Source organism: Rhizopus delemar, genomic scaffold (assembly GCF_000149305.1).
Source record: "Rhizopus delemar RA 99-880 supercont3.5 genomic scaffold, whole genome shotgun sequence".
Classification (NCBI taxonomy): domain Eukaryota; kingdom Fungi; phylum Mucoromycota; class Mucoromycetes; order Mucorales; family Rhizopodaceae; genus Rhizopus; species Rhizopus delemar.
This window is the reverse complement of record NW_027137831.1, coordinates 1,046,140-1,056,768: the sequence shown is the minus strand read 5'-3', so window position 1 is coordinate 1,056,768 and position 10,629 is coordinate 1,046,140. Positions and strand designations below refer to the sequence as shown.

The 10,629-nt window shown below is 35.8% G+C and overlaps 5 protein-coding genes across 5 annotated transcripts; 4 read left to right on the top strand and 1 right to left on the bottom strand.

Annotated features, from left to right (window-relative positions):
- Positions 1 to 384: 384 nt before the first annotated feature.
- RO3G_07143 (uncharacterized protein) lies at positions 385 to 1,187 on the top strand (the record flags this gene model as incomplete). Its single annotated transcript, XM_067661733.1, has 4 exons — positions 385 to 485; positions 537 to 623; positions 672 to 1,030; positions 1,135 to 1,187. The coding sequence occupies 4 exons, from the start codon at positions 385 to 387 to the stop codon at positions 1,185 to 1,187; spliced, it is 600 nt and encodes a 199-aa protein (XP_067517834.1).
- Positions 1,188 to 1,496: 309 nt separating this feature from the next.
- RO3G_07142 (isocitrate dehydrogenase, NAD-dependent) lies at positions 1,497 to 3,005 on the bottom strand (the record flags this gene model as incomplete). The annotated part of the gene is made up of 8 exons (XM_067661732.1): positions 1,497 to 1,508; positions 1,558 to 1,746; positions 1,795 to 1,974; positions 2,033 to 2,135; positions 2,201 to 2,334; positions 2,385 to 2,771; positions 2,824 to 2,898; positions 2,946 to 3,005. 8 exons carry the CDS (start codon positions 3,003 to 3,005, stop codon positions 1,497 to 1,499), a joined length of 1,140 nt encoding a protein of 379 aa, XP_067517833.1.
- A 565-nt stretch (positions 3,006 to 3,570) lies between these two features.
- Positions 3,571 to 4,771, top strand: RO3G_07141 (uncharacterized protein; the record flags this gene model as incomplete). The annotated part of the gene is made up of 4 exons (XM_067661731.1): positions 3,571 to 3,625; positions 3,752 to 3,946; positions 3,993 to 4,327; positions 4,418 to 4,771. 4 exons carry the CDS (start codon positions 3,571 to 3,573, stop codon positions 4,769 to 4,771), a joined length of 939 nt encoding a protein of 312 aa, XP_067517832.1.
- Positions 4,772 to 6,942: 2,171 nt separating this feature from the next.
- Positions 6,943 to 7,675, top strand: RO3G_07140 (uncharacterized protein; the record flags this gene model as incomplete). The annotated part of the gene is made up of 6 exons (XM_067661730.1): positions 6,943 to 6,948; positions 7,033 to 7,065; positions 7,197 to 7,291; positions 7,408 to 7,426; positions 7,531 to 7,569; positions 7,655 to 7,675. The coding sequence occupies 6 exons, from the start codon at positions 6,943 to 6,945 to the stop codon at positions 7,673 to 7,675; spliced, it is 213 nt and encodes a 70-aa protein (XP_067517831.1).
- A 1,420-nt stretch (positions 7,676 to 9,095) lies between these two features.
- On the top strand, positions 9,096 to 10,499 carry RO3G_07139 (uncharacterized protein; the record flags this gene model as incomplete). Its single annotated transcript, XM_067661729.1, has 1 exon — positions 9,096 to 10,499. The coding sequence occupies one exon, from the start codon at positions 9,096 to 9,098 to the stop codon at positions 10,497 to 10,499; it is 1,404 nt and encodes a 467-aa protein (XP_067517830.1).
- Between the last annotated feature and the right edge of the window lie 130 nt (positions 10,500 to 10,629).

Genomic DNA, 10,629 nt, shown 5'->3' with positions numbered 1-10,629 from the left:
GATCTCGAAAGGAAACTTAAATTACTACAAATGTCCAAAAACAAACGAAGATCATTTACGATTGGTATGGCAAATCAATATTTTTATGAGCATAAAATACAAATATTATTAAATGAAATGGAGGCCATGGAAATTGAAGAATCAAAGCTATTTGAAAAATTGAACTTTAAAAGAAATGAATGTGAAGAATTAAAGCAGAAACTTGAATCAAAGGAACAAGAAATCAAACAGCTGAAATATGAATTACAAACAAAATAAATAAATTTGAAACTCCACTGATTTTTTCACCCTTCTTTTACTTATGAATTCAAAATTACTAACGTGTGAGTTTTTTTTAATTGTTTAATAAATAAGCATACAACTTATTATAAGATAGCAAATACAATGATTCGTTCTGCTGCTAGTTTAATTATCGCTTCACCTATTCCAACTGAGTTATTAAAAAATAATAAAGGCAGCAATTATCGTATTCTTATGGTAAAAAGGTAAATAATGTAACAAATAAAAAAAGAAATCATGCTAATACGCAACTATAGAAATGCTAACAGTAGCTTTATAAATGCACACGTTTATCCGGGTGGTATCATTGATAAAGCAGATAGTGAATGGCCTCACTTTAAAAGGTAAGCCCACTAATGCAGTAAATAAGAACGAGTTAATAATAACAATAGTGAACAATCACTGCTTATGCAGAAGATATGTGCTATTCGAGAAACATTTGAAGAATCAGGTCTATTATTGGCTGATAAATGTCCAAGGGATATCCATCACTGGAGATCCAGGGTACATCAAGATGCCTCACAGTTTCAAGTGATGTGTGACGAACTTGACTTGACACCTTCCGTTGAGAAATTATTACCTTTTGCAAATTGGATCACGCCAGTCAAAGAAAAAAAGAGATACAACACTAACTTCTTTTTAACCATCTTGGATCAATTTAAGACTGAAAAGGAACACGAAGATTATTTCAATCATGTCATGGCTGACGGTACAGAGACGCTTTCATTTGATTGGTTTAAACCTGAAGAAGGTACAAATATAAACATATATTCATCCAAGTACTTTTCATTTAATTCGTTATTTGCAGCATTAGCTAAATTTCAACAAAAGGAAATTATTATGATGCCACCTCAGTGGTATTCGCTTTATTTGATGTCACTCATTCAGGATTTCAAGGAACTGCATAAAGCAGGCAAGAACATCTTTCGTACGGGCGATAATCAACTCATACCCATCTTACCACAACCAAAAGCAAGCAACAATTCAGAGTATGCGGGATACTTGGCTTATCCAGGAGATGAAGAATACGATAATGGACAAAAGAGTAAGAGACACCGTCTTTATTTTAAAGGACGTCCAATGAACGAGTACAAATTGGAAATCAACATTTCAAAACTTTAAATAAATGCTATCGATTATTCATTTTTAGAAAGGAAAAGACATGTGTTTTCAATAATATTTATTTAAATAATCAATAATTTTACATTCATTTTTCTTTAGTTCAAGTTCTAAAAAAAATCAATTAGTTTCTATATTACACAAACAGAGATAACTTACAGCAATGACAGCCTTGGTGTATTCAGTGTTGGTAGCACGACCACCCAAATCACCAGTCAAGGCTTTACCTTCAGCAAGGGTCTTGAAAACAGCTTGTTCAATGTTGGCAGCTTGATCATACAAACGCATGTGCTTCAACATCATAATACCGGATAATAATAAAGCTGTGGGGTTAGCCTTATCTTGACCCTATCATACTCGTCAACAAAAAATACTCATATCTTTGGTTGTACTTACAGCAATATCAGGAGCAGTACCGTGAACAGCTTCAAAGATGGAAGCATCACGACCAATGTTACCAGAGGGTGTCAAACCAAGACCACCAATCAAACCAGCACTCATATCAGACAAGATATCACCGTACAAGTTGGGCATAACCATGACAGTATCTTCATAAATAGAGGGATCGGAAGTGATCTATGAATCAATTTTTTAGTACTCTTGTTATTTTCTCTCCATGTGTGCAATATTTTACGTGGAGACAAGCACGGTCCAAAAGAACGTCATCAAATTTGATGTTGGGGAATTCCTTTGAAACTTGCTTACAAACATCCAAGAAAAGACCATCAGCCAATTTCCTATTCAATTAGTTTAGCTTTTTTTTTTTTTTTTGCTATCCTACACACTATCTATCATAACTTACATGATATTGGCCTTGTGAACAGCAGTAACACGGTCACGGCCAACGGATTCAGCATAAGTGAAAGCATAACGAGCAACACGTTCAGAGGCTTCACGGGTGATCAATTTGATAGATTGAACAACACCATCAACGACCTAGGATATATTAGCCACATGCCACAAACATATATATTTTATCACTTTACTTCATGTTCAATACCAGAGTATTCACCTTCTGTGTTCTCACGAATAAGGACAGTATCTACATTTTCATAAGGTGTCTTGTATCCAGCAACAGAACGGCAAGGACGAACGTTAGCATACAAGTTGAAAGTACGACGGAGGGTCAAGTTGAGAGAGACGTGGCCTTTACCGATAGGTGTAGCCAAGGGACCCTTGAGGGCAACAGTGCTCTTACGAACGCTGGCAATAGCGCTATCGGGGATAGCAGTCTTACCATCCTTAATGATGGGTGTGACATCGACTTCTTCCCATTCAATAGGTGTCTTGGCTGCAGCAAAGATTTCCTTGACTGAACGTGAGATCTCGGGACCAATGCCATCACCAGGAATCAAGGTGACAAGGTAGTTACCCTAAATAAAAAACTTTAGACCAAAAATTTTTTTTGTTTAAATGAATTTCTACATTGTCGTTCTTTTGAGCAGAGAAAGCTTGTGTAATGCTGGGAGTAGCAGTAGTAATGGAACGGATAGCGTTGGCCTAGTTCAATATGAGTATCTTTCAGCTTAGTTTTTGTTATTATTTACTCTAACAGAGGTCCAAGCAGAAGCCTTAAGTGCAGCAGAAGAAGCGCGAGATAAGAACATGTTTAAATTTTTTTGGTAAACAGTGGGAGGAAGGAGGGACAAAATCGAAAAATTATAAAAAAAAATTTAGTTTCAAAAAATAATTAAGCGGGGGTTTTGCTGTACTTTCCAGGGCCCAATATCAAACATAAAAATTTTGCATTGTACGTATCCTATTCTCCTTTTTATTTTGTACAAAAATGATAAACTTAAAAAGCGGTATAAGAACGGAATGTCCTTGCTATGGTTCGTGTCATTTTTGCTGTGAGTTGGAAGGCTTGTAGTTTAGATATGGATAAATAGTTTAGTCGTGAATCGGACTTTTACATCACGAAAATGGAAAAACGTAATCACACCCTACTGACAGCTAAGCTCCATCTGATAAGGAATTTGTGTTCACACGGGTTCCTTTGATCTAAAAATACTGTTTTCTCAATATAAAAATAATACTATACAGTCCGGCTGGTGAATATTGTCGGTTACAAAAAAAGTAACTCTCGGCCACAGAAAAATGAAATTGTCGAAGGACAATGCAAAAGCAAATCGTCGTTCCTTTTTTTTTTTTCAAACTTTTGAGATCTCTACAATGACAAATACTTTTTATTTCGAAGATGGAATGGACAACCTTTTCGATAAGCATGGTGAAAGAGTTTATGATCCCATGGAAGGTGTCTGAACAGAAATTACAGACCCAAATATTGTACTTGAAACAATAACTAGCCGCAAGAGTTATTTAGCTAATAAACCTGCCGAAAAGAATATTGTAGTGAAAGAGGCTAAAGAAACAAACACTTTAGATGATAAGTCTGCCAAATCAGCAGTTTACAACACTTATACAAACAAGCAAAGAGAGGGTTTTATTGATAAAATGATTGAAAATCCTGAAGAGAAAGGAAATATCACTAGATTTTCCAAAGAACTCTTGATTAACCCACGTACTGCGGAAAGATGGTGGAAAACATGTAAAAAGACGGGAGAGATGCCCTATAAAAAATCAAAGAATAATAGTGGCTCAAAGAGCACTTTCACTGCGAAACATGAGGACTATGTTAAGAATTAAACAATTCCAGGACTTTTCTACATCCAAGTCGCAGCTTAATCATCATTTGAGGAATATTATGCAGATTACCGTCAAAAAGCCTCATTTTGAAGCCGAAGTTAGGAACTCTGTTGACAATTTGGAGACAAGATACGAGTGGTTTATGAATTGGAAGAATAAAGATCTGGACTATACAGAAAATTGCGTGTTTATCGATGAAGCCGGGTTTCATATAAATATGAGAAATAACTGGGCTAGATCGCCAGCTGGAACTCGCGCTGTGGTTAAAACTGCAAAAACAAGAGTAATTTCTCACTCTGTTATTGGAGCCATCCATTCGTCTGCAGTGCTTCATGTCGTTTTGAAAAAGCCCCCTCCTAAACCTGAATGAGAGACTGTTGTCAAAAAGAAGAGAAAGGGTAACAGTGGAAAGAAAAGAGATGTAACTCAGACTAACGACGACGAAGGAACTCAGGAGGATGACATCAGTGCAGTTGATGTAAAGCCAGCTCCAAAAGGTATAATAACTGCTTCTTTTATTAAATTTGTCAATGAGCTCCTTGATATTATGGATAAGGATGAATCTTTAAAGGGTAGTTATTTAGTGATGGATAATACTAGTATCCATAAATCGAAACCGATGACTCGAAAAATCGAGGCTAGAGGTTATAGAGTAATGTATCTCACCCCTTACTCGCCTGAGCTAAATCCTATTGAACAGTTCTGGGCCTTAGTGAAAGGAAAATGAAGCGCCATCGTTTGATGAAAGAAGAGATATTATCTTTTAGAATTGGTGATGCATGTAATGACGTTCGATTTAGTGATCTTTATGGCTTTTGCTTTCATTCCAAACATCAAATTATAAATTGCTTTAAATGAACTCCATTCTAAGCCTTTCATTGAATAAATATCTACTAACTTTGACTACAAATCAGCTGAAGTGTTACGAGAACTAAAGCATTCTATGATTCTGTTAATTAAAATATGGTTAAGCGCTGTGAATTAAACCTAGTAGCATCTTTTCCTCCTATCATCCATATTACATAAAAAGCGTACCATACCGTACCATACCGTATGCTTTTTTTAATCATTCTTTTTTCTTCATCCTACTATGAATCTAGCATTTTAACAGGTTACGCTCATCTTGAAACAAGCACAATTCCTTTGAAGATAAGTCAAATGAATTGTGCAATAATAAATGTTTTCTCTCACACAATAACAATTTAGAAGAATCAGAACATAACGTTACATCTAAAAAAAATTATATACTACGTCATTAATGATTAAAAAAAAAGAATACGGTATGGTATGGTACGGTACGGTACGCTTTTTTTTTTATTTTTTTTGGTACTGTCCTTCCGCTCTTAATTATTTCTAAAAAGTGGGCAATTTAGAAAAAGCGGTTACTTCAATTGGCCATTTTTTGAGCCTCGATTGGTCACTTTTGTGGTAAGGTGAATCTGCTTGTCCGAACTGCATATATCCTCTCTTTAAAATCCTAGAACTGATCCCTTTCCACTCCTTATATATATTACACTGCCCGTCTATGTTTGGTGCTCGGTGGAGTAGCACGTAGTGTTACTCGCCTGCTCTATATCATCTTGTTTTGTCGTATATTAATAAAATTAGCCTTTCCCCCCTTCTACGTTTATTTTTGTCAATCGCTCCATATAGCGTTGGAGATTGATATTATAGTCAAGAAGATTTATTTTAAGCACAAGGCATTTAGAATCCTGATACAACACTTTAGAATCCCAAATGGTGAATTTTGTAAGCCTACATAGTCAATTGTTTGGAGCTCAATTGGTCAAATGTTTGAATTTCATTTGCTTGCTTCATTCACTGATGAAGAAGTTTTGAGGAATCTAAAAATGACAAAGTACGTTAATTTGCTATACGTTTATTTAATCACATAGAAAAAACATTAACAAAGCGCTAAATGTTACTTTTGTTGTATGCAGTGAGACTTATGCACAAGTCAGTTATTTTCGATTCGTGATCTAGATTGAAAACAGAGGTCAGTGTAAGTGTTCAACGCTGATATCGCTTTACAAATGATATGATTTAATACTAATTTGCTTTGAAGGAAACTTGTGTAAATTTCATAGTCAAGATATAGAATTCGGTTGTATAATCGATGTTCAATTGAAGCTCAAACAAGGATAGACCAACGGCTCATTAATATATTCTATTGCCCGATTGTGTTTTTATGAAATAAAACATAAACGTTTTATAAAGATTAACAAAGTCATCTTTTATTTGGACCTGTTAACTTTGATATAGTTTTTCTTATAAACGTTTTTCCGAATCTAACAGAGAGCCACAATGAGAACCATAATGAGAGCGGCTTGGCTCGCAAGGTTTGTTGTAACAGGACCTTAATTACCTATTGTCTTAAACTAAAGGCTTGATTTTATTTTATCTGGTGTTTGAGCTGCGACGGGCAATCCAAAAGGGCGTGTTCAACGTATTCATATGAATATCATAAATTTTACTTGCATAATTTTTGCTCGCCGTGTAAACCTGCATGTATCAAGAATTTCCCAGCTTTTTTTTGTCTGACTTCAAAATCAAGTTCGTTCACTATTTTTTGAGAAGAGAAAAACAAAGTGCATTTAACGCGTATTAATCTACTACACTAGCTTACAATGAATAACGTTCAATATATTCACCTTCTCTATAACTGCCATCTTTGTAAAAGAAATTTTGAGAAAAAAGCAAACTTAAGGCGTCTGATCAATCCATTGATCAACTACACTAAAACTTGACTTAGAATAATTCATGCTAATAATCAAAACCCTAGTTTAACAAGATACAATATATATATATATATCACTGCTGATTGCATACAATAAAAGGATAACTTTTTATCTCGTTTAATTTGGAATAATCTGATAAATCAGCGTCATTATATAGAATATGAAAGTAAGAATTTTAATACCTTTACTCAAGATTGCAATCTAAACAATTTAATATATTAGATATCAAGATACCTGACTCATACATTAGTCAATATATCAAGAAGCAGTTAGTACTATCCAAGTACGTCTTTCATTTTAATCATTTAATAACATTTTTTTAAGTGTTAAATTCATATAAAAAAACCAGAGAGACAGACTTGTACATTTAGTTGACACATTCTGCTTCAATTGATTAACTAAACCAATTCTTAGGCAACCTTTACTGAGCAATATGCTTGTCTTTGCTGTAATGTTTACAAGGAAGATTTAGATGAACTAGGCGAACACTTACTCAGTGCACACGGCAGGTAATTACATTAAAATTATTATACTCATGAAACACCACTAACGTAAAATATTTTATTCAGTGCCTTGCCAACACCCATCAATTGAAGCAGCTTTTGATAAACTTGAAGAAAAAAAGAAATGAAAACTCTCGACTGGTAAAATCATTGAAGACGCTTTGTATGAATTTGGGAAGCAATGTCTTGTGGACCACCCAGCTTGTTCCATGATTTTAGATTTGGAAGACAAAAATTATTTGCAGGAAGGTGTGTTTGCAGAAGCAGGGATCGAGGATATGAAGGTAAAGAATCCTATTCAATTCATCAGCCCTATACCAGGAAAACTTGTGACTTACATCAATACATTCAATCTTACAAATGTTAAAGATCTACGAGCTGAGCTCTTGAAAGCGCAGGATTGGGAAATTAATTACAGTACTGATAAAAATCATGATTTGGATTGGGCCAAGCACACCATCCATTCTTTTGTAAGACTGTATGAATCAGGAAATCTGAAAACTGTTTATAAGGAATCATGGTACAATACGCGTGTATGGTCATTGATCGATACTATATTCGATGATCTTGAAAGTTTACAAGTTGTACGATAAGTCTAAAATGAAAAATTATGTACAAAAATCTGTATTAAATTGCATTATACAGTTGTTGGAATAATTGTTCGGATGTTTTGTAATTTTATACATTTTGCCTTGTATCCCTGCAGTCAGATATGATAGAGCTACATACAATATCTCATTAGAAAGCGACAGCTGTTCTATATAAAATATAAAAAGCTAGGGTTATGGAATTACTTCTACATATAGTAAGATCAAACTGTGTCAAGCATATGCATTCGAACAATTATTCCAACAACTGTATATTAATGTGAGGAAGCCTCTAGTGCAGCAACCACTAAGCGGAAAAATGTTGACAGTGTTATATAATGGTTTAAATAATAAAGGAAAATGTAAAAACAAAGATCAAGAAACAGTTTGGGTACTTTTTGAGACTGATCTTTATTTCAGTTTAAGTTTAAAGTAAAAATTATTCTAATTGAAGGCAGGTATTTATATCTTATTGAGTGAGTGGCTTGATATCTTCTATTGTTATCGTTCTTCTAATTTTCAGGTACTTTAGCAAGTGCTATCTATAATTATGATTATGAAAACTTTTCATTTGTTCTTTTGTATGTCTGTCATAGGTTATCTTTTATTCTGGGAATTCCTCACTGAATTGAATAACGTTATTTTACGCGTTATTTCAATTATGTGAAAGATTAGCAATATTCCTGACATTGGATTGGATTTGGTTATTTTAGTTGATGCTTCTTCTTATCAAAGAACTCTCATGAATACAATACACATTCTAAAAGAATATGCTTAATTGGAATTGATTGTATGATCTTATTTAAATAAACTTATATTTTATCTTATTTTAATTATGATCTTGTATTAAGACTTATATTCATTAATGTCAACTACAATCAGTTACTGTTCTACAACATTCTTAACTAACTGGAGGTAAAATTGAGACTTGTCGAAACTGTGGTACTCTAGCATTTTCATGTATTTGTCATGTTTTGACATGTCAATAAGATAACAGTCTTATCATTCTAAACTAAATCTTTACAAATGAGTTTGAATAAGAATAGATCCTGCCCATGGCTCTTTCCGCTAAAATAAATTTAGTGCCTAATAAGGCAACTGACAGCGCCAATTCCAATTTTCTACAAACCAAACGCTCATGGGCGCAACTGCTAGTAGGTCCAACTAAAACCTCTAGTTATGGTGCGCAGTCTACCTCACAGTCTGTTTCACCTCCTACTTCTATGATTTCTGATGTTTCGACATCTCATCCCTCATCGCCATCATCGATTAAATCCCCTGTGCTCAGAATTGATCGTCCAATTCTTAAAGGTACAGTTAGAGAGACTACCTTTTTGGACGTTACTTCAGTGCAGAATAAAGAACAATTCTTTCAGGACCTCAAGAAGGCATGCAATGATAATGAGCACCTTTGGAGTTTTGAAGATAAAGTCAAACGCTTTGGACAAAAGATTTTTGCCGAAGCTTTGCTCTCACCCACCATGCGTCAGATAATCTGCTCTACGGGTATTGTGATCCCCTCTCTCTCCACTAAGCTTATCGGTTATCCGTCCCTTTCACCTGATGCAGACATTTTGCAGATTTCCTTTTCTAACCTTCCTCGTGAATACGGTCGCAAGAATGGTGGCTTAGATCAACTTCGTGCTGATATGATTACCAACTTGGCGCCTTACGGCACCGTTCTCGATAGTGGTATTATCAGTGGATCAGCAGGTCTCTTCTCGGGCAGAGGATATGCTATTTTAGAACGTCCTTCCAGACCATCCTCTCAATCAACCGATGCTCCAGGTACGACTGATGTTCGCCCTCTTCCGCCTCATAAACTAGATTGGACTTATCCAAGTGTCAATAATAACGAAATTTCAGACATCGACCTGGACACCACCTTTGATAGGGTGTTAGTCTATGCTACTTTCGCCTCAATGGCACCCTACTGTCGCTACTGTCACAGCGAAGACCATGCACTTGTTGATTGTCCAGTTAAGCTTTCTGCCATTGTTTGCTATAACTGTAACGCTCACGGTCACAAATCTCGTTCCTGTCCTCGTAAGAACGCCACACCGTCCTCAGATGTTCCCAATAAGAAGGCCAGGAAGACACCTAATTCTGTTCCGATCAGTCCTTCTCCTGTTATAATTAAAGAAACTCTCGCACCACCCCGCGCTTCTGTTGATATGACAACACCCGAGGAAAATGTTTTGGCAAGCGAATCAGCTTTGGACTTAGTGTCTAATTCTCCGGATGGTCCTTCTTCCGGTCCCAAGACTCCTAGGACTCCTCCCAGTAGGAACACGCGGTCTCAGGCTGCTTCAAAGTCTGCAGAATTACCTGCTACCGACATCACTCCTACCAACGCTCCTCCCCGTACGCCTCTCGACATTGCTACCAAAGTCTGCCGTTATTGTGGTCTCATTGGACATTTACGTACGAACCATAATGATTGCCTCAAGAATCCACGTAGACAGGCTCAGCCAGCTACTACATCTGTTCAACCGGTTGAACAAGAAGACCAATTTGAGCCAATGCAAGAAGATGATATCGAAACCGTTAACCCCAGTTGCGATGCCACAGTTGAGTCGACTGCACTGTCTTCTCAACGCGGCTCCGGCTGTCCCAACTTACAGTAATGACATTATTATGATTATATCCCATAATAATCATAATACTACCGCTGAGGAACCTATTCCGGTCTCCTCCAATATACCCAACAACACATTACTCAACACTCATTCACACGCACCTGATACATCATTCATT